Below are 24887 nucleotides of genomic sequence, written 5' to 3' on the forward strand. Positions count from 1 at the left end.
CTCCCCGCCCCCAAAACCATGCCTGTAGGAAAAACATAAGTTTGTCAGATCTATACAAACAGCTCTAGACTCAGTGATCTGTTGATTAAGAGTCACCAGTTTAAAAATAATGTTTACAACATTTAGAAAATTATTTTACATCAAGAAACTAGGGTTTCATCCATGATCCTTAGATGGCAAGATATGAAGCCATAAGGTACATATCTTAGTCATTAAAGCTAGTACTTACCCTAAGAAGAAAGCATTATAAGCTCATGTTTAAAAGCAAATGTAAAGCTAAAATTTGTCTTACCCTATTACATAGGTCCCTTGAAAAAGGTAGATGAAATTGAACTTAATCTCATTCCACAAGAGCAAATTTCAGCTGGATGGCTATGAGAAGATAAACAGGGTAGAACTGATGATTAGCCTTACCCATGTGACCAGGTAGAGGATTGGATTGGTATATCTAACAGCAGGAACCGTGGCTTGTCCAGTGTCTTCTGTGAGCGCAAGAGCCAGATCTATGGCTGCCAGAATAAGAAGAAACCCAACAATCACCTGAGAAGGCAAAAGACCACTGTTAGGAGGATATCATTCTTTAGAACATAATGGTTCCCAGTAAAGGATGGTAAAACTGTAGGCAGTGCAAGATATGGGAGCAACCTAAGTGTCCATCAACAGATGAATCCATAAAGAAGTTGTGACTAATACACACACACACACACAATAGAATACTACTCAGCTACAAAAAGAATGAAAATTTGCCCTTCTCAGCAACGTGGATAGACTTGGCGAGGACCATGCTTACTGAAATAAGTCAGAGAAAGAAATAGCTGTATGATATCACTTATATATGAATCTAAAAAATATATCAAACTAGTGAATTTTTATATTCTTTTCTGTTATCAAAAAAGAAGCAGACTCACAGGTATAGAGAACAAATTATTGGTTACCAGTGGCGAGAGAGAAGAGAGGTAGGGAATTAAGAGGTACAAACTCTTAGGTATAAAATAAGCTACAAGGATATATTATATAACACAGGGAATATGCCAATATTTTATAACAATGAATGGGGTATAACCTTTAAAACTGTGAATCATACTGTACATCTATAATTTATATGACATTGTACATTAACTATAGCTCAATAAAAATGATGAACAGTGATTCAGATAACAATAAATATTTCTGCAATTAATACACAGAGTTCAAGCAATGGGATAAAGTTCAACGTATGCTATGATAAGTGTTAATGAATGTTGAGTGTGACTTAAGATTTATCTTTGGATGTGTCAGGTCTTAGTTGCAGCACTAGATCTTCATTGCAGTGTGGGGGCTTCTCTCTAGTTGAGGTGTGTGGGCTCAGCAGTTGCGGCTCACGGGCTTAGTTGCCCTGCAGTATGTGGAATCTTAGTTCCCTGACCAGGGATCAAATCCATGTTCCATACATCGGAAGGAGGATTTTTATTATTTTATTTTTGGCTGTGCTGGGTTTTCGTTACTGCAGGCTTTCGCCAGTTGTGGCAAGCGGGGGCTACTCTCTAGTTGTGGTGCATGGGCTTCTCATTGCAGTGGCTTCTCTTGTAGTGGAGCATGAGCTCTAGATGCACAAGCTTCAGTAGTTACAGCACATGGGCTCAGTAGTTGTGACGCACAGGCTCGGAAATTGTGGTGCATGGACTTAGTTGCTCTTCGGCGTGTAGAATCTTCCCAGATCAGGGATTGAACCCATGTCTCTTGCATTGGCAGGCAGATTATTTACCACTGGGTCACCAGGGAGGCCCCTGGAAGGAGAATTCTTAACCACTGGACCACCAGGAAAGTCTCCAGTGTGATGATTTTAAAATATGTCCACAAATTCCCTGGTACTCCTTCCTTCAAAAATTAGAGATTAGTTCCCCCTTCTCTCAAATATGGGCTGAACTCTGACTTGCTTGTAATGAATAGACTATGGCAGAAGTGATAGTGTGTGACTTTCAAGACTAGGGCGTAGAAAACAATGTGGCTTCCTCTTCGTTTTCTTGCTCAGATCACTCACCACAAGGGAAACTTCCAGCCCCATCGTGAGGACACTCAAGTAGCTCTTTGGAGAGTTCTACTTGGATAGGTACTGAGACCTCCTGCCAAAAGCCATGTGGATGTGTCATTTCAGAAGCAGATCTTCTAGCTCCAATCAAGCCCTCAGATGATCTTAGTCCCAGCCTGTGTATTAACTGCAGCCTCATGACAGACACTGAACTCAGATAAGCTGCTCCCAAATCCTTGACCCATGAAAACTGTGAAGTTAAAAAAAAAAAAGTGCTTATTCTTAAACTGCTTAGTTTGAGGATAAATTATTGCATAGCAATAGGTAACTAATAAAATAGATTTAAAAGGGGAATTCCTCCATCCCAACTGGGATGGCACCATTCCCTCTCTTAGGTCAGTATCCTCAGCTTTCTCATATAAACTTTGAAGTTAATGATTGTAACCATGTCAATATTTGTCTTATGAGGTCATAAGACATGATATATGTTGTTCTTATATTGTTCTAAAGAACTACAGCCCACCCATCAGAAGGGAAAATTATTACCTCCACTGAGGAGGTCCACCAGTATCTTACTCCTCAAAATGAACATCTTTAGTATCAGCTCCCCATCTTCACCACTTCCTTTTCCCATCCATCTATGCCTACTCATTACATAAGCCTCATTCATCCAGAATGGTTCAGCTAAGGCAATGATATCATCCCCCACTTCTTTTTTCCTTTTTTTTTTAGCTGCCCTGCACAGCAAGCAAGATCTTAGCTCCCAGACCAGGGATCCAAGCCACATCCCCCTACAGTGCTAGCGCAGAGTTCTGACCACTGGACCACCAAGGAAGTCCCTGGGCTCTTTATAATGAAAACCAGCCAAGAAGGAAGACAAAAGCACCTTTAATAGGACAAGTGCTATTTCTTAGCAAGGTATAGAGTCAAAGACATGTTTATAAGGGGAATGCATCTTTCTTAAGTATGTTCTGCTTTCCTCACTGGAGACTGTAAAGATTTTGGGGGAAAAAAAATCATAGCTTTTTAAACAATAATTTATGTTTGCCTTTAGGTAAATTAGGAGATAAAATAGTGCAAGCTAGAGCTAAAGCACTCACCCTTGAGGATGCCTGGATAAAGAGACTACAAACCAGCAGACCACACCCCAGGCTACGGAAAAGGAAGAAACCTTTGCCACAGGCTTACATATATTAAATTCATACTAACTGATTAGAAATACACTGAGCAATCCATATCAAAAAGGACCAATTTACATTATCAAACATTCCTATAGGACTTCCCTGGTGGCTCAATGGATAAAAATGCAGGGAACATGGGTTTGATCCATGGTCTGGGAAGATTCCACATGCCAGGGAGCAACTAGGTCACAACTTCTGAGCCCACGCTCTATTTCCCGAGAGCTGCAACACCTGAGCCTAAGTGCCTAGAGCCCATGCCTTGCAACAAGAGAAGCCACCACAATGAGAAGCCCACGCACCACAACTAGAGAATAGCCCTTGCTCTCCACAACTAGGGAAAGCCCACACACAGTAACGAAGACTCAACACAACAACAACAAAAAATTTCTACAAAGCAGCTGAGTCCACATACTTTTTTTAAGTCCACGTACTGTTAACCCAGTAATTTGATTTCTAGGAATTTATCCTATAGACACACTCATTGCAGCATTGCTTTTGATGGCAGATGGTTAGAAATTGCTTGGATTTCTATCAAGCAGAGGATGTGAATTATGATATATCCAAATAAGAGCATCTCAAATGATCATTAAAAAGAAAGAAGCAGGGGCTTCCCTGTTGCCTCAGTAGTAAAGAATCCACTTTCCAATGCAGGAGACATGGGTTAGAGCCCTGATCCAGGAAGATCCCACTTGCCATGGAACAAAGTCTGTGCACCACAACTATTGAGTCTGTGCTCTACAGTTTGGGAACTGTAACTACTGAGCCCATGTGCTACAACTACTGAAGTCTGCTCACCCTAGAGCCCATGCTCCACAGCAAGAGAAGCCACTGCCATGAGAGGCCCATGCACAAGTGGAGAGTAGCCCAGCTCTCTGCAACTAGAGAAAAGCCCACACAGTAACAAAGATCCAACACAGCCAAAGATAAAAGAATGAAGGTGATAAAAAACCTTCCTAAATTAAAAAAATTTTCCATTATGTTTCAAAAGTTTTAAGTTGCTTATATACTTTGATATAGTAGTTCTACTTCTGGGAATCTATTCTGAGGAAATAATCTGAATTGCAGGCAAATATTTAAGCGCAAGAACATTAACTGGAGTCTCTTTCTTGATAGCGAAGAATTTATAAAACCTAAAATAACCCAAACCAGTGATGGAGGGGTTTGTTGTATTGATCTGAAAGAAGTGCCAGATAATTCTCCAGCAAAAATCAATTTATTTAACAGAGGATTGCATTTTGGGGTCTGAAACCATAGCAAGCCACATGCAAGCGCCCCTCTGACGTGGGAAGGAGAACACTTTCATAAAGAGGAAAAGGAAAAGGGCTACAGTAAACAAGGAGGCCATGGTTTTCCTTTGGCCGAGTCCTTGCCTACAAAGAAGAGGCTTTCTTCTTCCTTGTTGGGCTCTGCTATAGTTATAGTAGGTGAGAACTCCCTCTTCTGGTTTTCTACCTACTTAACTGAGGCTTGTGATTATTATTTCTTTTTTACAGTTGAGAGAAGCCACTACTACAAAGAGTTATTAAAATAAGTTATGGTATACTCATGTGATAAGCTATTTTTTAGTTATCAAAACTATGTTGAAAAATTATGTTTTAAGAATAATGTTGATAACACTAGGCAATGTTTTCAGTGAAGAATATGTCTCAATATAGGAGACCTGGATTCAATCCCTGGGTTGGGAAGATTCCCCTAGAGAAGGAAATGGCAACCCACCCCAGTATTCTGGCTTGGAGAATTCCATGGACAGAGGAGCCTGGCAAGCTATAGTCCATGGGGTTGCAAAGGAGTCAGACACGACTGAAGGGATTTAACACTCAGGTGCAAAAAAAGTAGACCATACATTGCATTCAATGAATTCAATTATGTTTTTTAAGTATGCACAGAAAAAGATAGGAATTTCCAGTTCAAGATATCAGGTTTATAAAGATACATTTCAATATACAGTAGGTGCAGACAAATACTGTTTGATTCCACTTATACGAGGTACCTAGAATAGTCAGATTCATAGAGTCAGAAAGTATTTGGCCAACCCAATACACTGGTATATGCCAGGGGCAGGAGGGAGTATGAGGAGAGGGAATGGGAACTTAGTGTTTAGTGGAGACACAGTCTCCGTTTAGGAAAGTGAAAAATGTTGGAGATGGATGATGGTAAGAGTTGCACTTAGTACCACTGTACAGTTAACTATGGTTAAAATAGTATGTTTTATATTAAGTGAATTTTACTACAATAAACAGCACTTAAAAAAATATCAGGTTTAGTATACTTGTTTCAAAGCCTTTCCTATCCCATTGAAATGATGGTAAAGAAATACCCAAGAAATAAATCCATAGTAGTACTGAGATTATGAATGGAAGAGGGTGAGTGAGCTTGGTAATCCAGGTAGTTTTAGAAAACAAAATGCAAACGTGTCAATAGCATCAGGTAAAAGAGCAGAGAAAACTGTGGTCTAAATAAACTCAAAATGGATTAAAGATCTAAACGTAAGACCAGAAACTATAAAACTCCTAGAGGAGAACATAGGCAAAACGCTCTCCGACATAAATCACAGCAGGATCCTCCATGACCCACCTCCCAGAATATTGGAAATAAAAGCAAAAATAAACAAATGGGACCTAATTAAAATTAAAAGCTTTTGCACAACAAAGGAAACTATAAGCAAGGTGAAAAGACAGCCTTCAGAATGGGAGAAAATAATAGCAAACGAAGCAACAGACAAACAATTAATCTCAAAAATATACAAGCAACTTCTGCAGCTGAATTCCAGAAAAATAAACGACCCAATCAAAAAATGGGCCAAAGAACTAAACAGACATTTCTCCAAAGAAGACATACAGATGGCTAACAAACATATGAAAAGATGCTCAACATCACTCATTATTAGAGAAATGCAAATCAAAACCACAATGAGGTATCATTTCACACCAGTCAGAATGGCTGCTATCCAAAAGTCTACAAGCAATAAATGCTGGAGAGGGTGTGGAGAAAAGGGAACCCTTTTACACTGTTGGTGGGAATGCAAACTAGTACAGCCACTATGGAGAACAGTGTGGAGATTCCTTAAAAAACTGGGAATAGAACTGCCATATGACCCAGCAATCCCACTGCTGGGCATACACACCGAGGAAACCAGAATTGAAAGAGACGCGTGTACCCCAATGTTCATCGCAGCACTGTTTACAATAGCCAGGACATGGAAGCAACCTAGATGTCCATCGGCAGACGAATGGATAAGGAAGCTGTGGTACATATACACAATGGAATATTACTCAGCTATTACAAAAAAATACATTTGAATCGATTCTACTGAGATGGATGAAACTGGAGCCCATTATACAGAGTGAAGTAAGCCAGAAAGAAAAACACCAATACAGTATACTAATGCATATATATGGAATTTGAAAGATGGTAACGATAACCCTATATGCAAGACAGAATAAGAGACACAGATGCATAGAACAATCTTATGGACTCTGAGGGAGAAGGTGAGGGTGGGGCGTTCTGGGAGAATAGCATTGAAACATGTATATTATCATATGTGAAACAGAACACCATTCCATGTTCGATGCATGAGACAAATGCTCAGGGCCGGGGCAATGGGATGACCCAGAGGGATGGGATGGGGAGGGAGGTGGGTGGGGGGTCCAGGAGGGGGAACACATGTAAACCCATGGCTGATTCATGTCAATGTATGGCAAAAACTATTACAATATTGTAAAGTAATTAGCCCCCAACTAAAATAAATAAATTTATAAAAAAAATAATAATAAAATAAAATAAAATATACACAAGAATAAGCAGTGAAAGGAGGCCCTGAGATAGACATCACTGGTTGCTATGCTTTTGTCTTCTGTCTGCCCCACCAGATTCACTCTCCACCGTTGTCCCTTAGAGCCCGGAGTGGTAACAGCTCACTGCTAAGCTCCAGGTCTTTGTAAATACAACCTCCTCTCACCATTTTACTTTCCCTCAGCCATCTGCCTCCTGTGAGGACCCTGACTGGTAGAGTTGCCTCCTCAAAGCCATTTTCTTCCTAACAGAACCTCCACTTTGTAAAATATGTACCCTATTCAACTCAGTCATAGGCTTGGGTAGAAACTGCACCTATCTCCAACCCTATGAAGTGAATTAAAACCAATCCTGGTGATCCTGTTCCTCTGGCTTGGGACTGCTTTTGCCACAGACATGTGACACAATTCTGGCCAAAGAGAAGTTGAGGGGCAGCTTGTGGGGGCTTCTGAAAAAGGTTTCCCTTGCTGATCAAAGTGATACATAGATCCAGAATATGTAAAGAACTCTTTACAACAGCAAAAGATACAAATAACCCAATTTAAAAATGCGTAAAGGGTTTATGCAAAGAATGAATTTTTCCAAAGATGGTATACAAATGGCCAAAAAGCAGATGAAAAAAATGCTCAACATCATTAGTCACTTGAGAGATGCAAATCAAAACTGTAATGAGATACCACTTCACACCTACTAGGATAGTAGATATATGATATTCTCCATCAAAAAGATGAATAGCAAGTATTGGTGTGGATGAGTGTTAGAGCCCATATTATATACCTGAAACTAATAGAACATTATAAGTCAACTATGCTCCAAAAAATTTTTTTTTGCTGGCAGGAATGTAAAAGGGTACAGCCACTTTGAAAATGTTTGTCAGTTCCTCAAGATATTAGACGTGGATTTACCATATGATTCAGCAATTCTATTGCTAATCATATACATACTCAAGAAAATTGAAAAACCTATGTCCACCTAAAAACTGGTACACAAATGTTCCTAACAGCATTTTTCAAATAGACAAAAGCTGGAAAAAACTCAAATGCCCATCAACTGATGAATGGATAAACAAGATGTCGAATCTGTACAACTGTGTAGTCTATAGCCATAAAAAGGAATGAAATACTGATACATGCTACAACATGAACAAGCCCCTTGAAAACATAATGCTAAGTGAAAGAAGCCAGACACAAAAGGACAAATATTGTATGACTGCATTTATATGTGAAAGCTGCTAGTCATCCTGCAATCATGTGCTGGCTTGATAACTGGCTTGATTTGCTGAGGCTATCAGAAAAAAGAGGTGGAAATAATCAACCTGTTGATATTGTTAAATTGCTATATTAACAAATCCAGGAGCTGCACTGGACTTCCTGTTTTATAAGATAATAAAATGTGTTGCTTAAGCCAACAGGTATAACTTACAAGAGAGAGTCTTAACTTACTAATAAATCTTTCTAGTCCACCCTGGCAGAGAGTAAGAATGGAAAACAGGACAGAAGTGAGTCTCCGTTGATGTAGTGAGCTGGTACAGTTATACCAGCCACTTTACGCTCTCACCCACCCCCAAACCATCAGGCAAATCCACAGACTACTACATTTGCCACCAGCACTCTTAAGCTGGCTAAAACAGAAGTATTTGCTAAAGAAATTGAATCCTTCTGGGAGGAGGATAGGATGGGTAACGGTGCTCCAGAGTAAATACATCTTCACTTGGCAGTCCGAGGTGGAGAGGTACCGCCTAGCATCCTGCTCTTGAGGGTAGCCAGTGAGTACAGACAGTTATCCAGGACTCAGAGCTCACAGGCAGTCCTCCCATTAAGAAGAGGCCACCTGGGGAAGTGGATCTAGATATTGCCAGGAAACCTACTCTAGCCACACATTCATTGACTTAGTCCTCTATTTATAAATGCAAACAGAACACCAATAACCACTGAAAGTTGAGAAAAATCAATACTAGTGAAGAAGATAGCCAAGATAATGAAACAGAACAACTGATTCTGAGATGGAAAAAACAGAAATTAAGTGAAGAAAATTTTAAATTATTTTAAAATTAATGTCCTGTAAGAGACTTGAGAAGATGTTACATCCATTAATATGTTGCTGTCAGAAAAAGGTATATTCAGGGGCCTTCCCTGGTGGTCCAGTGATCAGGACTCCGTGCTTCCACTGCAGGGAGCACAGGTTCAATCCCTACTCAAAGATCTAAGAACTCACAGGCCACCCTGCTTGGCCAAATTTTTTTTTTCTTGTTCAGGAATTAAGAATTTGATTCTTAGGAATCAAACCCATTATTGCTAAAATAAAGGCCCTTTAGGATGATTAAAAGAAAAAAAATTAGGAAAATCTCTCAGAGCACAGGGGAAAAGAAATTCTGAAAAGAAGTTGAGGACTTCCCTGGTGGTCCAGAGGTTGGGAGTCTGCCTGCTAATGCAAGGGACATAGGTTTGATCCCTGGTCTGGGAAGATTCCACATACCATGGGGCAATTAAGCCCGTGCACTGCAACTACTGAAGCCCAGACATCCTAGAGCCTGTGCTCTGCAACAAGAGAAGCCACAGCAGTGAGAAGCCCAACACTGCAACTAGAGAATAACCCCCTCCTTGCTGCAACCAGAGAAAGCTCATGAACAGCAACAAAAACCTAAGGCAGCCAAAAAACAAGAATTTTTTAAAGTATCTTTAAGAAAAAAGTTGAGAAGGAGGATCAATTTGGAGAGTCCAATATCTAAAAGAAGTTCTAGAGATATGGAATTTTAAAATTGGAGGAAAAAAATGAAAAGATTAATATATAAAAATTTCCCAGAGATAAGAAAGACATGAGTCTTTAGATTAACAGTGTAGAATCCATTGAATGAAAAAGGACCCATGTAAACACGCTCATGAAATTTCAGGACATCAAGAATAAAGAGGATAACAGTTTCTAGAGAGGATAACAAGGAATGAGAAGAATTCTAACTTGGTAGCACTAGATTTGGGGAATAACACAGCAACATCTTCAGAGTTGAAAAAAAATGTTTGAACCTAGCATTCCATATGCAGATCAATATTTTTAGAAAGCAGGGACCCAAAGGCTTTATTTACTATAGTTTTTTTCTGAAAATTTTATATGAGGCTGTTCTCCAAGAAATTTGGAGGCACTAATTTTCTTGTCTTACACAAAGGGGCTCAAGTGGAGAATACAATGTACAGTATGGTGACTATAGGTAAACAATACAGTACTGCGTATTTGAAGTTGCTAAGAAAGTAGAGTCTGAAAGTTCTTATTACAAGAAAAAAATTTTGCAACTATGTATGGCGATGGATGTTAACTAGACTTACTGTGGTGATCATTTCAAGCTTATGCTGTACACCTAAAACTAATAATGTTATATGTCAATTGTGCCTCAGTTTTTAAAAAGACTATAAACTGAAAAAAATCTCATTTGATCCCCAGAACTTATCTTCTAACCGCAAGTTTGTCATACACAGCATGGCAATTATGGTCAAAACATTGTATTACATACTCCAAAGTTGCTAAGAGACTAGATCTTAAATGTTCTCTGTCTCTCACTGCTGCTGATACTGCTACTAAGTCGCTTCAGTCGTATCCGACTCTGTGCGACCCTATAGACGGCAGCCCACCAGGCTCCACCGTCCCTGGGATTCTCCAGGCAAGAATACTGGAGTGGGTTACCGTTTCCTTCTCCAGTGCATGAAAGGGAAAAGTGAAAGCGAAGTCGCTCAGTCATCCGACTCTTAGCGACCCCATGGACTGTAGCCTACCAGGCTCCTCTGTCCATGGGATTTTCCAGGCAAGAGTACTGGAGTGGGGTGCCATTGCCTTCTCCATCTGTCTCTCACACATACACACAAAAGATAATTTTGTGACATGACAGAAGTTAGTTAGCCAACTATATGGTGGTAATCATATTGTAATATATAAATGTATCAACGCATTGTGCACCTTCAACTTATGCAATGTTATGCCTCAATTAAGAAAGAAGAAAGGAAGAACTAGAGTCTAAAATTGATGGGGGAAAAAAGGGCATGGGGAGGGGAGTTCCCTGGCGGGCCAGTGGTTAGGATTCTGGGCTTTCACTGCCATGGCCCGATTCAACCCCTGGTTGGGAAACTAAGTTCCTGCAGGCCGCATGGCATGGTCAATTAAATTAAATTGATGGCAGATTTTTAGGTATAACCTACAGAAAAACAGAAAATAATTAAAGGGCTGAATTAATAGGGAATATAGAATTAAAGGACTGAGAGAAAGAGGAAGAGAGGCAAAGGAAGCTAGGGAGTTGGGTCAATGAATAAATTCCTTGTCTGTTATAGAGGACATAAATAGACCTTTATTGAAGTTGATGGATCAAGAAACACAGAATGAAAACATTATTTGCAGATACAGAGGTAACCATCAAAATAATTTAAAATGGCAGCCTCTGGAGAATAAAACTAGAAGTTAGAGGGTTGAGGGAAGTGTCTTTTTCATTTCTCTTTTTTAATTTAGTTTTTTAAAGAGAGTAAAAGGAAACATCCCAAAACGTTAAAAACAGAAGTACAGAGTGATAACAATTATCAATGATTTCATCCTCTATTTCCCTAGAGTCAACAAAATTTCTACAATAATCACATAATCAAGCTTTCTACAGCAATGCATTTTTTATAATCAGAAACAATTTTTTAATCCCATTCAAGGGAACATTATGGTTGTTTAATTATTGCTGTGGTTGTTCAGTCGCTGAACTGTATCTGACTCTGTGACCCCATGGACTGTAGCCCACCAGGCTCCTGTGTCCATGGGATTTCCCAGGCAAGAACACTGGAGTGAGTTGCCATTTCCTTCTCCAGGGGATCTTCCCAACCCAGGGATCGAACCTTCATCTTTTGCATTGCAGGCAGATTCTTTACCGCTGAGCCACCAGAGAAGCCCTGTTTAATGATTACCAAGTCCTTAAATAGGCTTTGCGCTTGATCTCTGAATCACTGGAGGAGCTTCAAGTGCACATGGAGATTACTGAACTCAACTTCCTAAGGAGACACAATCTCATTGGTATTATTAAAAAAGTGGTTTGGCCATATTTAGTATCTTCCCTGGAGAAGGCAATGGCAACCCACTCCAGTACCACCTCTGCACAGTCTTCCTTTCCCCAGGGCTTTACGAAAGCACTCTGATTGAACCTCTCACCCATTATTACATAGGGTGTCTATTTTCATCACTTCTCTGGCAGACAAATGTATAACTTCAGTTTCAACATTTTCAGGAACTATATCCCCCAGCAGACCATTCTACTATCAGACAGTTATTACTATTAGAAAGTTCTTCCACTTTTGTAATGGTTTTTACAACTGAACTTATATAAAACCCTCTCAAAGAAAAGTCAACTGATAAAGCTGTCTCAAATTTAAGTTCTTAAATTTTGATACAGCTGAATGGAAAATAATTTCTTTATCTTTGATTTTCTGTCTTTAAACTTATATGAGAGTAAAGGATAAAAAAGCTAAATCATCCACACAAAAAAAGAAAAAGTTCTGTATGTTTAGCTAAAGTTAGCTCCCTTGGAACAACCTACACCAGCTTAACTTGATCTTGCTGACTGACACTTGAGAATGAGCTAGACAATCTCCTATGTTAAACTTCTACAAATACTTGAAGATGATTTCCATATCTCACTGGCTCAACAATAAACCCATTTTTGCTGTATATCTGACCTCAGCCCGTTTCATAACCTCTAGAACAAAACTCCTTTTTTGTTCCCCTGGGACTTAATATGAGCTCATTGACTCATTCATTTTTTATTCGATTCATGAAATCACCTACTGGGCACAGGGTCCCTTTAGCAAAGGATGCACCTTTGAACAAACTGGTAGTCTCTCACCAGGTTAGTCAAACAAATTGACTTAGTCCAGATAAGATAAACACTGCACTAATGACCAAACAACAACGACAATTTAAAAGAGTCAGAGAGGGGACTTCCCTGGCAGTCTAGTGGTTAAGATTCCATGTTTCCAATGGAAGAGACGTGGGTTCAATTCTTAGTGGGGGAACTAACATCCCTCAATCCCTGGGTAGGGAACAGGATCCCACATGCCAAGCAATGCAGTGAAATACTTTTTTAAAAAAAGAGAGGAAGAGAGTCAGAGAGGAACAGCCCAAAGGCAAGTAGAATAGGAAGTGAAGAAATGAAGTCAAGTTGAGGATTGAGCCAAGAAGGTTCTCATAGTAGAAGTGAATTTTTACTTTCTGAGGAGTTATACTTTGGACTGTTACAGAGGAGAAACCAGTTATCTTGAAATTTTTAACAGGAAGCTAATCTATACCTTTCACTCTCAGAGTGGAGGACAAAAAAAGTATAAATTATAAGCTATGAGCAAGGGTGAGTGGATCATTAGTTACAGAAATTAAAAAAAAAACCTACTACACTGCTTTTATTTTTATCTATACAGTTTTATCTAGAGGTTTGTGTTATGAAAGTTAAACAAAACATGATATAGCCATACAATGGAATATCATGGTTGAGCCTTGAACAACATGTATGAACTTTGAAAACCTTGTGCCAAGTAAAAGAAGCTAATCATAAAAGATCATATATTATAGGATTTCATTCATATGAAATGTTTAGAATAGGGAAACTGCAGAGACAAAGAGCAGATTATTGGTTGCTTAGGGGTAGGGGAGATGGGGAGATATGAGTTAATGAATAAAGGATTTGTTTTTGAGGGAAAATGTCCTAAAACTGACTGTGGCGATGGCTTACACAGATCATGAAAATACTGAAAAAAAAATTGTATTTAAATGGGTAAAATTGTATTAATAAGATATGTGCGTTATTTCTCAATAAAGTTTTTTAAAGTTAATAGCTATGATAAGAAATGCGATACTGATTTACTGATTATTCAACATTTGCTAGAAGCTCCAGAAAATGATAGAAGCTCTCTAACTTGACTGACTAGCCAGAAGCTCTGTCTCATCCCCAAGGTACTGAAGCATGATGTTTGACGTTCAGAGTGACCCACTCTTGATCCCATTCCTGTTCCTAGAATGGATTTATACCAGCGTTCAGCAAATGCCATGCCAAGTGCTCGGCCCTGTGCCAGGCACTCAGCTCTACAAGAGAGACAGTGGCCCTGCTCCAAGCCCTCACAGGCTGTTCTTCTATCCAGAGTAGACAAGGCCCGCCACTACCTCAGAGTGTCCGTGCAAATTCAACTTCCTCTGGACAAATTTCTTCCTGCCTTCTTTTTAGACTGCAACAACCTGGTTCATTGATCTGTATGCTCATAGAACACCAAATCTAATTTGTCTGTCTAAAATCCTATTTAATAATCAGGACAAGATAGAAAAAACCCTAGTGAAAAGCAGCAGGTGATAGTTACTAAGAGGTAGCTTTACAAGCTCAATTGAAGATCTCTCAGTTCCCACAAGATCTTCTCTGCATTAATCAGTGCAGCCGGCTAAGAGGCACCTACCTTCATTCCTCCTGGGCTTTCTCCTGCAGCCCCTGTCCTTTCCATTATTTCCCTACTCAGGCAGGTCACAGTGAGCACACACCCTTTCTCCCTTCACGGTGACCGACCATCCAGACCCAGGGTTGACTGTGGGGGGAATGGAAGACCTATTTCAGATCCAAGTCTGGGGAGAAGAATGATGTTTGGATTGCTGGAGTGGTGCAGAGACACTTTTGGTAGTTCATTTTTACCTCATGGTAGATGCCAACTGAATCATAGTCTCCTGATTAATTAGAACAGCTTGAAGATACATACATGCACTTCCCAGGTGGCGCTAGTGGTAAAGACTCCGCCTGCCAATGCAGAAGACACTAGAGATGTGGGTTCAATCCCTGGGTCGGGAAAATCACCTGGAGGAGGAAATGGTAACCCCCTCCGGTGATCTTGCCTGGAAAATTCCATGGACAGAGGAGCCTGGCGGGCTACAGTCCGTGGAGTCACAAAGAATTGGACACAGCTGAGCATGCACACAGTGTTTGCTTCTCAAATGCTGAAAGGACAGCTCTTCAACTGACTGATTACTCATCATTGGTGTTTCTGGAGTCCAATATCCGTAAGACTGCAGAGTCATTCTTACACAGAAATCAAAGTACTCTTAACTAGGGAATATGGCAGGGGGCCAGTGAGGCACAGGGCAGGTGGAAGCAGGGGCCTGCAGAGCATGGCCCTACCTGAGACAGCAGAACCTGGGAAAACTGGCACAGACAGGGAAGAAGAGGCTTGAACCACCAAGAGCTGTGTTCTATTGCACACTACAAAATTCGTTTGAAAATAATGGAGTTCCCTTACCTGCTTGGCAAGGTAGCGTTTGGTTATAGAAGATTTCTTGGTCCTGGATCTATACACATGGAGAAGCTGCCAAGGGGCCAGGAGCCAAAGGAAGCCCAAGGGAATCCACACCAGAACAGTCTGCTCAAAACAAAGTGGCAGGTCCACCTCCGGGCTATCCAGCAACGAGGAATTCTGGGGGATCAAAATGGAATGACTCTTGGATATATGCATTTTTGAAGAGAGAATACCAACCCCCAGCCCACTACCACCCCTACCCTCACTTCCAAACAGTTCTAACTCAGTTCTATATCCCCTTTTAGCCTGACTCTTCAACTAGCTGTATTTCCCTATCCAGCTCCATTGATCTAAACATCACCATTTAATGCCATTTGGTGACTTTTCTGACCAAACGATGCAAACCTCTAAAAACTTTTCTTTCTCGATTCTAAGTGAATTTTTCCACCAGCTATACAAATTTAATTTCACTACATCTGCCAAGTTGTGGGAAGAAGGGGAACCATTCCACAATCCAAAGAGGAGAATAATCCTAGGATATAAAAACTTATTCTAGTTTTTAGAATAAAACTCACAGGAAAACACCAAACTTGCATGCAGCAGAGTGCTTAGTTACACTAGGGCAATTAACCTCCTATGGCCCCAAGGGCTTAAGTTGGAACCTGAAGGGGCCTTAGGCTAAGGAGCAGCAGAGGCACATTGGAGGGAAGGCTTATTCCAAGGAAGTTTCCTACTAGACTTTGCATCCTGCAATAAACAGAAATATCTTGTGTGGTGAAGGTGGGGGCACCAGTTCTTGTATCTGTCATGTGAGGATAGATCTTTCTCTTCTTGCAAACATTTTTTGTTTTGTACAGCTGTTTACACACTCTTTAAAGATTAAGGTTCTCTGACCAAGATGATCTGTCAAATGATTCTCAGAATTCTCTTGAGATGACTTGGTGCAATCCTGGGGCATGGTAAGCCCCCCTTTCCTGTGGTGTACATGATACTGTGCAGGGCCCGATGGGGTTCCTGGACAGAAAGCCTTATGGGAAACAGCCTTCATTCAGCCTCCAGAAACTTGAGTTCCAATGGGCAGATTCAAGCAGTTTTTAATTAGGGAAGGGAGGGGATGCGAGGTAAGAGGGAAAACAAACTGGTCAAGCGCAGCCTTGGGGCAAGGTCCTTGCTTCCCCATCAACAGATACACACAACAATATCTTTGAGCTATTTTTCAGATATTGAAACCCCCTCCAGGTGGGAGAAGTTAATGATTAAAGATAGCATGCTGCCCACAAGCACACAAACCCCAGGCCAGCTGGAGACATGCTGTTTTCTACTTTCCTCACCACCAACCCATCAGGAGAATGTCCAGGAGCTGGTCACATTCTCTTTGAACAATTACTATAAAACTTTTCACTATCTTCCACAAGGTGGGATGCGTGGTTTAGGAGGGCAAGAGCCCACTCTGGCCCCCTTTGCCTGGCAACAAAATAAAGCTATTCTTTTCCACTTCACCCAAAACTCTGTCCCTGAGATTCAATTTGGCACTGGTGGACAGAAGCTGAGCTTTCAGCATCATCCACATCTGGGCCTCAAGCACCTTGGGGCCCAGTTTCTTTCTAGGATGGGAAGTGCTGTCCACATGCTCTGCTATCTCATTCCTGCTCTCCTTGTAAAATTATCTAACTTTAGAATTCGAAAGAATTACTAAGATGGTTAAGCTAATTTAACAAGCACTCCAGTTGATTCTGATACTAGGAGTCTGCCAACCAGACTTTCTCAAAATCCCTAAATTTCTGTTTCACTAAACCATGTGGTACTGTTGCTCACCCGGTCTTGAATTCTCTGCTCTAATGGTTCAAAAATTGTCTCAGTGCTCTTCATGCCCAAATTTGCATCCCTAGCCTCAACTTCTAGTCCATCTCACTAATTGCCAGTTCCTTTAGAACATATCAGTATCATTTCAACATCAACGTTTCTCAACAAAGCTCAAACATAGATCATCTCTTCTTCCTCCTACTCCACAAACAATTCCTCCTAAGATTAATGAAATTGGAAGCTTTTTCCATATTTCTCTTTAGAGAAGGCAATTTTGCAGCTACCTATTCTGAGAAAAGAGTCTGGGATGCGATAAACGTATCTTAGAAAAATAAATATAGCATCTCTCCCACATAGAATATCCTCTGGAGATATTATGACTTCTCTTTAAACAAACAAACAAAAAACCCCTGAGCTTTAGACAAACTGCATATCTAACTTTTCTAGTTCTTATTAGTGGTCACTTTAGGCTAACCTACTACTTATTCTGAGTTGAGAAGAGTCCGTGAGAGTAAGTGTGATTTCTTACCCAAAAAGTCGAGTTGCAGAAAGTATCCAGCATGATTCCTGGATCACTTCTGGGATGAAGAGTCTCGTATGACTGTGCTGTTTCTTATTTACTCTTTTCCTCAGAGAAGGTAGAAGGCCAGTTTCAAGACTTTATCTCCTATTCTGATGTTCCAACAAACGCAGTCTTCTGACCTTTTAACTCAACAATTTAATCGTTAACCTTGCTCAGATGTGTATTTACGTCACCCCAGTGGATAGACATGTGACTGAAGAGCCCCAGGGACAGGTAGACACACCTGTTCCCAAAGTACCAGAAGCCTCTGTAGATGAGCTTATACTTAAAAGGGACCACTGAAAGATGTCAGTAGAGCTGGCTGACAAATCAGGAGTGGAGGAGACTTTCTTTCTCCTGAGGATACATGACCTAAAAAGAGAAGCATCAATGGAAAGGCATGTACCCCTAAATGTGCCATTGTACTTCTGCCTTGAGGTCTTAGAGTTTACAGAAGTAGGAAATATCCTACTTCTCTGCATTTTCAATTAAGAACATAGAACTTAAAACATGGTTAAAAATAGTGTAAGGGCTTCCCTGGTGGTCCATGGTTAACAGTCACCTTGCAATGTAGGGGATATCAGTTTGATCCCTGGTCCAGGAAGATCCCACATTCTCCAGAGCAACTGAACCCAGGTGCCACAACTACTGAGCTCAAGTTCCAGAGCCTGGGAGCTGCAACTACTGAGCCTGTGCACTGCAGCTACTGAAGCCCACATGCCTAGAGTCCATGCTCCACAAAGAAGCCACCACAATGAGAAGCCCACCCACCCACCACAAGGAAGAACAGCCCCTGCTCACTGCAACTAGAGATAGCCCATGCGCAGCTACTAAGACCTAACACAGCCAGGAAAAAAAACAAAACTAAACTAAAAATAGTGTAAACTTTGCTTGAAAAGTCAGGTTATAAAATATCAAATCCAAATGTGAATCTACATATGGTTTATACATCAATGCAATAAAATGTTGTGGGTGATTTTATTTTCCTTTTTGCTTGTATTTTCTGATGTTTGCATAATTATCAGGAATTATTTATGTAATAATATTTTTAAAGCAAATTTTTTTGTGTTGTGATAAAAAACGTGCAAAGAGTCGGACACGACTGAGCGACTGAACTGAACTGAAAAAATGTGTAATGCAAAATTTACCATCTTAATCATTTCTATGCTGAAGCTGAAATTCCAATACTTTGGCCACCTCATGTGAAGAGCTGACTCATTTGAAAAGACCCTGATGGTGGGAAAGATTGAAGGCAGGAGGAGAAAGGGACGACAGAGGATGAGATGGCTGGACGGCATCACCAACTCAATAGACATGAGTTAGGGTAAACTCTGGGAGTTGGTGATGGACAGGGAGGCCTGGAATGCTGTAGTCCATGGGGTCGCAAAGAGTTGGACATGACTGAGCAACTGAACTGAACTATTTCTAAGTGTTCCTAGACTGAAACTCCTTGGACATTCCCCATTACCCACTTCCCCTAGTAAGGCAAATTAGGACATTCTACAATAACAGCAGCCAGACATGCTTCTCAACATATTACAGTGCAAACACCATCATTGGGAGGATTAAGTGGAACCATTTTGGCTGTCAACACAAGAAAGCCCTTTGTTCTGTGGTTATATATAGACTATCAACAGAGACTAACAAAAGAATAATGTCTACTTTAATGTACACATATGTATGTGTATAATTTATACTATATTTTAATGACTGGCCTAAGGTTAAATATAATTTGGTTATTCAAATTCACAAATGATAAAAATATTTACCACTAGTACCAGTGGATATGTTCTGGATTAGTAACACCTGAACAATGTATACATTTTATTCAAAGTCCTTTAGTTATCTTCTGAGAAGATAGCTGTGAGATGAACTTCTACACTTTTCTATGTGTCTATAACAGCAGAAAATGATTTAGGTCTTGGAATGAGATCAGATCCAGGATCAGATAAAGGCATGACATTAGCATAGTGGTTTTTGGCACAGCCCTCTGACCATACTAACAGAAACAAGCTGGAAAGATGACATCATTATATAGAATTTTTAAAAACTCACCAGTGAGGATACAAAGAAATCTACGTGAACCAAACAAGAGATTGCTTTCACCCATGGGACAAATCAATCTGACCCCTATATTTTTGTCTGGCCCTGGAGCTGAGATTGATTTTATATTTTTAATTATAAAATGTGAAAAAGTCTATTCAATATGAGCAGCCTTTCAATAAGAAAGGGGATTTCCTTGGTGGCCCAGTGATTAAGACTCTGCTCCCAGTGCAGGGGACCTGGGTTCTATCCCCAGTCAGGGAACTAGATTGATCCTACTTGCCACAACTGAGAGTTCTCATGCCAAAGCTACAAGATTCCCTCATGCAGCAACAAAGATCCTGTGTCCTGCAACTAAGACCCAGCACAGCCAAATAAAAGAAAAAAAGAAAAAAAAAAAAAGGACTGCTCAATTTTGCCTCTTGGGTCACAAAGCTCCAAATATTTACTATTTGACTCTTCAATGAAAAGTTTGCTAACAAAACCTCAGAAACAAGACCTTTATAAGAGAGAAGAGAGCCACAGCAGCTTTCATCTCTGCTGAAATGCAGCAGGGAAGAGAAGTCTACATAAAGGGGATTGAGGATAAATCAGTCTGTTTTCTAACAGACCTTTCTAGGTCTTTTGTGGGGCTGACAGAGTATAATCTAGAGGAGCTCAAGAAAGAGTGAAACAGGAGAGAAGGGGGCAGGGTACAACCCTTCAAGAATGACACAGTCGAACATAAACTGGTTAGAACTGATCAGGTCCAAGACGGCAGAAGATTCAACTTCCATTAGACCTTAAGCTTCATTATACCCTCACTGTAATATATCAGCCTGCTAAATGACATGCCCACAGCTGCCATGACAGTACGAAGGGCAAACATAAAAGGCCAAAAGCATTTTCCCAGTTCCTGGAAGTCCCTGTCCCTTCCCCAAAATAGTTGGAAAAATCTTCCCACTCATTAACCTATGAAACTTCCCAGTCTGTAAAAACTAACCACCCCATATATCAGGGTCTCTCACCTTTTGAGATGAACAGCATTCTGTGTGTGGAGTATGTATCTCTAAATAAACCCACTTCTTACCTATCACTTGGCCTCTCACTGAATTCCTCTGGGCTGAAACAGAGAGAACCTGAGCTTTATTAAGTCCTGAGACCAGGTGTGTGATATCAATTAAGAGACAGTGGATTCGAGTCCTAGCCCATGGGTTCAAGTCCCAACCTCGGTTTTGGCTGGGTTCAAGCCCCATCTGAGTTGTGGGGTTTCAATACTGCACAATCCCAAACTCTTTGCCACATCAGTCTTACCAAGTGCTGAGAACAGTACAACAAAATGGAAGGAGGCAGTTAGGAGAACTGAGAGTAAACACTGAGGTTTTCTAAGCTTCCACCTACAGAAAGTTAGGGCAGATGCAGAAGAGCTGAGAGAACCCCTCTAATGCAATTCCACCTTCATGGGATGTAAGATCACCCCACCCAACCATCCTTGGAAAGGGCAAGTGGGAAGTGGAGGGATAGGAGCAGGCAGCATGGCAGAATATGTCCTAAGAAAATAGAAGGTAGGAAGCAGCGATGAGAGTAAACCACCCAGAAAGCTTTACCGACTTTTCCACCTGAGTTCTATCCTCAGAGCCCAAGAGAAGTACATGCCTGAAAATGAACCTCCTTCCAATGGAGTGAGGTCCACAGCTCACCTTTCCTGGCTCTTCCGGTGAGTGGTAGAAACAGTATTGAGCTTTTTGGCTCTCACTAGCCAAGTGGCTTTTTGGATTTTTGTTTATCAAATTAGTCTTCTCCTCTGGTACCAGTGATGTGGGATTTTTGGATGTCTGACCATTCATCAGTGGCAATTTCTGCAAAGTGGCATTCGACAGGAATCCATTTTGTGGCTGGTGGCAGACAACAGGAAATCTGTGTTTGTTAGCCTTGTGTATTTGCTTTTGCCTATTATGATTCCGGCATTTCTGCTACCAAACCAAACTTCGGTCAGCTCACCCATGCACAGTAAAGCCAGTCTACTGAGCTGGGTTGTGCTGAAGAAAGGTGCAGCATTTACTGCAGGCCGTCAAGCAAGAAGCCCAAGGGAGGTACCACTCAAAACACCAGAAGTCATCCCTAGGCTCCAGCAAAGCATTTTAAAAAGTGACCTAAGGGCGGGGCATCCCAGGGTAGGCAATCAGCTCGTGCACAACTCTCTGATTGGTTGATGGTGAGGTAACAGGGCGGTGTCAGAGGGGTTAAGACTCCAGGAGGTCTGGGGGCTATGTGCTCATGATCATCAAATAGTTAATCTCTTCCACGTTGTGGTGATTTTCAGTTCAGTCACTCACTCTTGTCTGGCTCTTTGTGACCCCATGGGCTGCAGCACGCCAGGCTTCCCTGTCCATCACCAACTCCTGAAGCTTGCTCAAACTCATGTCCATCGAGTCAGTGATGCCATCCAACCATCTCATCCTCTGTCGTCCCTTTCTCCTCCTGCCTTCAATTTTTCCCAGCATCAGGATCTTTTCCAATCAGTCAGTTCTTTGCATCAGGTGGCCAAATTATTGGTGCTTCAGCATCAGTCCTTCCAAAGAATATTCAGGACTGATTTCCTTTAGGATGGACTGGTTGGATCTCCTTGCAGTCCAAGGGACTCTCAAGAGTCTTCTCCAACTTAGCATTTGTGAAACAACTCAGGAAACGTGCATCAGATACTATTATCTGGGTACTTTAGCAGAGGATATGAGGGAGGGATCTGTTCCAGAAAGGCCCTATAGGGTCCTGCTGGGTTACATTTCCTGGCATTTAAAACTGTATGTTTCAGAAGTTGTTATCATCATGTGCTTCTGATCACAGTTATAGTATATTGTGTATACTGAATATATATGAATGTATAATTCTAAGGCTCAGAGCCTTCTTCCTCCCTCTAAACCACTAGCTTTTTTCATGTTTACCCATTAGTTGTCAACATCTGGAAAATGAAATTCCTTTACCAGGGATGATAAAAAAATGCATAAATCTCTGTAGGGAATTCTGACTTTAATAAAGGATAGTATCTGCTTCCCTGGTGGTCCAGTGGTAAAGAATCTGCCTGTGAATGAAGGAGATGAAGGTTCGATCCCTGGGTCAGAAAGATCACCTGCAGAAGGAAATAGCAACCCACTCCAGCAATGCTTGCCTGGGAAATCCCATGGACAGAGGAACCTTGAGGGCTACAGTCCATGGGGTTGCAAAAGTGTGGGACATGACTGAGTGACTAAATGACAATGAAGGACAATATCCAAGGGGCTTTAAAACTGAAAGCAACAACCTCCAGCATACAGGGGTCAGCTTTCCTTGGCTAGCATACTAGAGCTTCTAAATTAATACAGAATTCCAATTTGCACCCCTTCAGAACTCTAAGGCAAAAGAAGAAACTGTTATTAAAAGTTAGACAATTAAAAAATTTAAATGATCCATTACATAAATCAAGATTTATAAGTTGCCAAACTCTAAGCAAGTTTTATTCTTTTAAAAATTTGATTGAAAAGCAACATCATTGTTGCAGATCTAACAAAAGACCTAAGTTATTCTCTGATAATGATGTTAGACCTCTATTTCTCAAGTGAATGGAGGAGGATTTATTTACTGAGTTTGGCTAGCAAGTAAGTTGTGAGAGCAAATTAGCTATGCTTGGTAATATTCACTGGGCTTTAAGAGAAGAGCTGATGAGTGGTATGGTGTGAACAGGATATTTTCTAAAAATAAAATGAAAACCCTCATGCTGTCTATTGCACGTAAGAGGAATCAAAGGTGACTAACATAAATTATAACCATGCTTTAAAATGTTGATTAAAAAAAATGCACAATGTGAGGGTTACAAGTTAAGTTTTATTTGGGGCAATGTGAGAACTGCAGCCCAGGGAACAGCACCTCAGATAGCTCTGAGAAACTGTTCCAAAGAGGTAGGGGAAAGACAGTATATATATGTGATGTTGGCAAAAGGAGAGTACATGCAGTCAAGCACATATTTTTTGTAGAAAGTTTCTGCTGGTCTCGTGAAGTTTCTGCTAGTCATGAGAAACTATCATCACTGTGAAGAACTTTAGAGCTTTTTTAGATATGAGGAGCAGAGAAGCCAATGGCACCCCACTCCAGTACTCTTGCCTGGAAAATCCCATGGACGGAGGAGCCTGGTGGCTGCAGTCCATGGGGTCGCTCAGAGTCGGACACGACTGAGCGACTTCACTTTCACTTTTTACTTTCATGCACTGGAGAAGGAAATGGCAACCCACTCCAGTATTCTTGCCTGGAGAATCCCAGGAATAGGGGAGCCTGGTGGGCTGCCGTCCATGGGGACGCACAGAGTCAGACACGACTGAAGTGACTTAGCAGCAGCAGATATGAGGAGATACAAGAATTGGGCTCATAAAATCAGTTCCTGAGAATATCTATCTAAAGACCTGTCCTGCCAGTTTCCTGGAGTAGAGTACTTCATTTCTGCTCTCTACCCTAAACTCCTTCAGGGGGTGTTGGAGGTCAGCAGCTGCAGCAGCATATAATTTAATTCTTATAGAGGTAGATGGCAAGCTACACCCATGGCAGGTAGATGACACCCATGGCAGGTGTCAATTTGTGGTTGACCAAGACAAGCAGGATTTTTACTTGTTTGTACTTACATATTTTGCATAGCCAAAAGAATAGAGTAGAGGATCTAAATTTCATCAGAATAAATGCTTAGATTATAGAATATGTACTGACACAGATGGAATATACATATAATATTAAATGAAAAAAGAAGTGGGTGGTTCTGGCATGTGAGTGGCATGAAAGTTACCATTCCATTTTAACAAGTATCAAGCTAAACAAACTGAAAAGTCAACAACTTTTCTTAGAAGGATAAGAGAAGTGAGATCACAGGGCAAACTGCTGCCCCCTAAACTGGGGAGCCAGGTGAGTACAGGGAATCATGATTTACTAAAACAAAAATCCATGAACTACAATTTCTGCAGAACTAGTGCCAGGGTAGAGAAAGCTGAACTATAATTGACTAATTGATAGAGGTTCAGTTTTTGAGAGTCAGGGTCACTAAGAGGGTTTTTTTAAAGTATATAATATATTAAGGGCCTTGCCTACAGCGGCATAACATCAATAGAATAAATTCTCCCAAAACGTAATTAGTGTATTCAGTGGATATTACCCTGTTGATAATTTGTGGTAGAAAATGCAAGAATATGACCTGGGACTGAGATCCCACATCCGAACTTGGGCAAGTGCACAAG

General features: G+C 40.8%; 1 protein-coding gene across 3 annotated transcripts in view; it reads right to left on the reverse strand.

Moving 5' to 3' along the window:
- ABCC2 (ATP binding cassette subfamily C member 2) overlaps positions 1 to 24887 on the reverse strand; it is a 94468-nt gene that overhangs the window by 52465 nt on the left and 17116 nt on the right. For 2 of the 3 annotated variants that reach the window (XM_081548844.1, XM_081548855.1), the window contains 3 exons: positions 17584 to 17988; positions 15255 to 15428; positions 415 to 540 (listed from right to left, as the gene is read on the reverse strand). In XM_081548844.1, the coding sequence (XP_081404970.1) occupies positions 415 to 540; positions 15255 to 15428; positions 17584 to 17616 (333 nt within the window). In that variant the 5' untranslated portion in view covers positions 17617 to 17988. Of the gene's footprint in view, positions 1 to 414; positions 541 to 2020; positions 2259 to 15254; positions 15429 to 17583; positions 17989 to 24887 lie in introns of those variants that run through there. The other variant, XM_081548849.1, reaches the window with a different exon arrangement.

This window comes from Giraffa tippelskirchi, chromosome 2 (assembly GCF_054371585.1).
Source record: "Giraffa tippelskirchi isolate mGirTip1 chromosome 2, T2T-mGirTip1v1.2.pri, whole genome shotgun sequence".
NCBI classification, from domain to species: domain Eukaryota; kingdom Metazoa; phylum Chordata; class Mammalia; order Artiodactyla; family Giraffidae; genus Giraffa; species Giraffa tippelskirchi.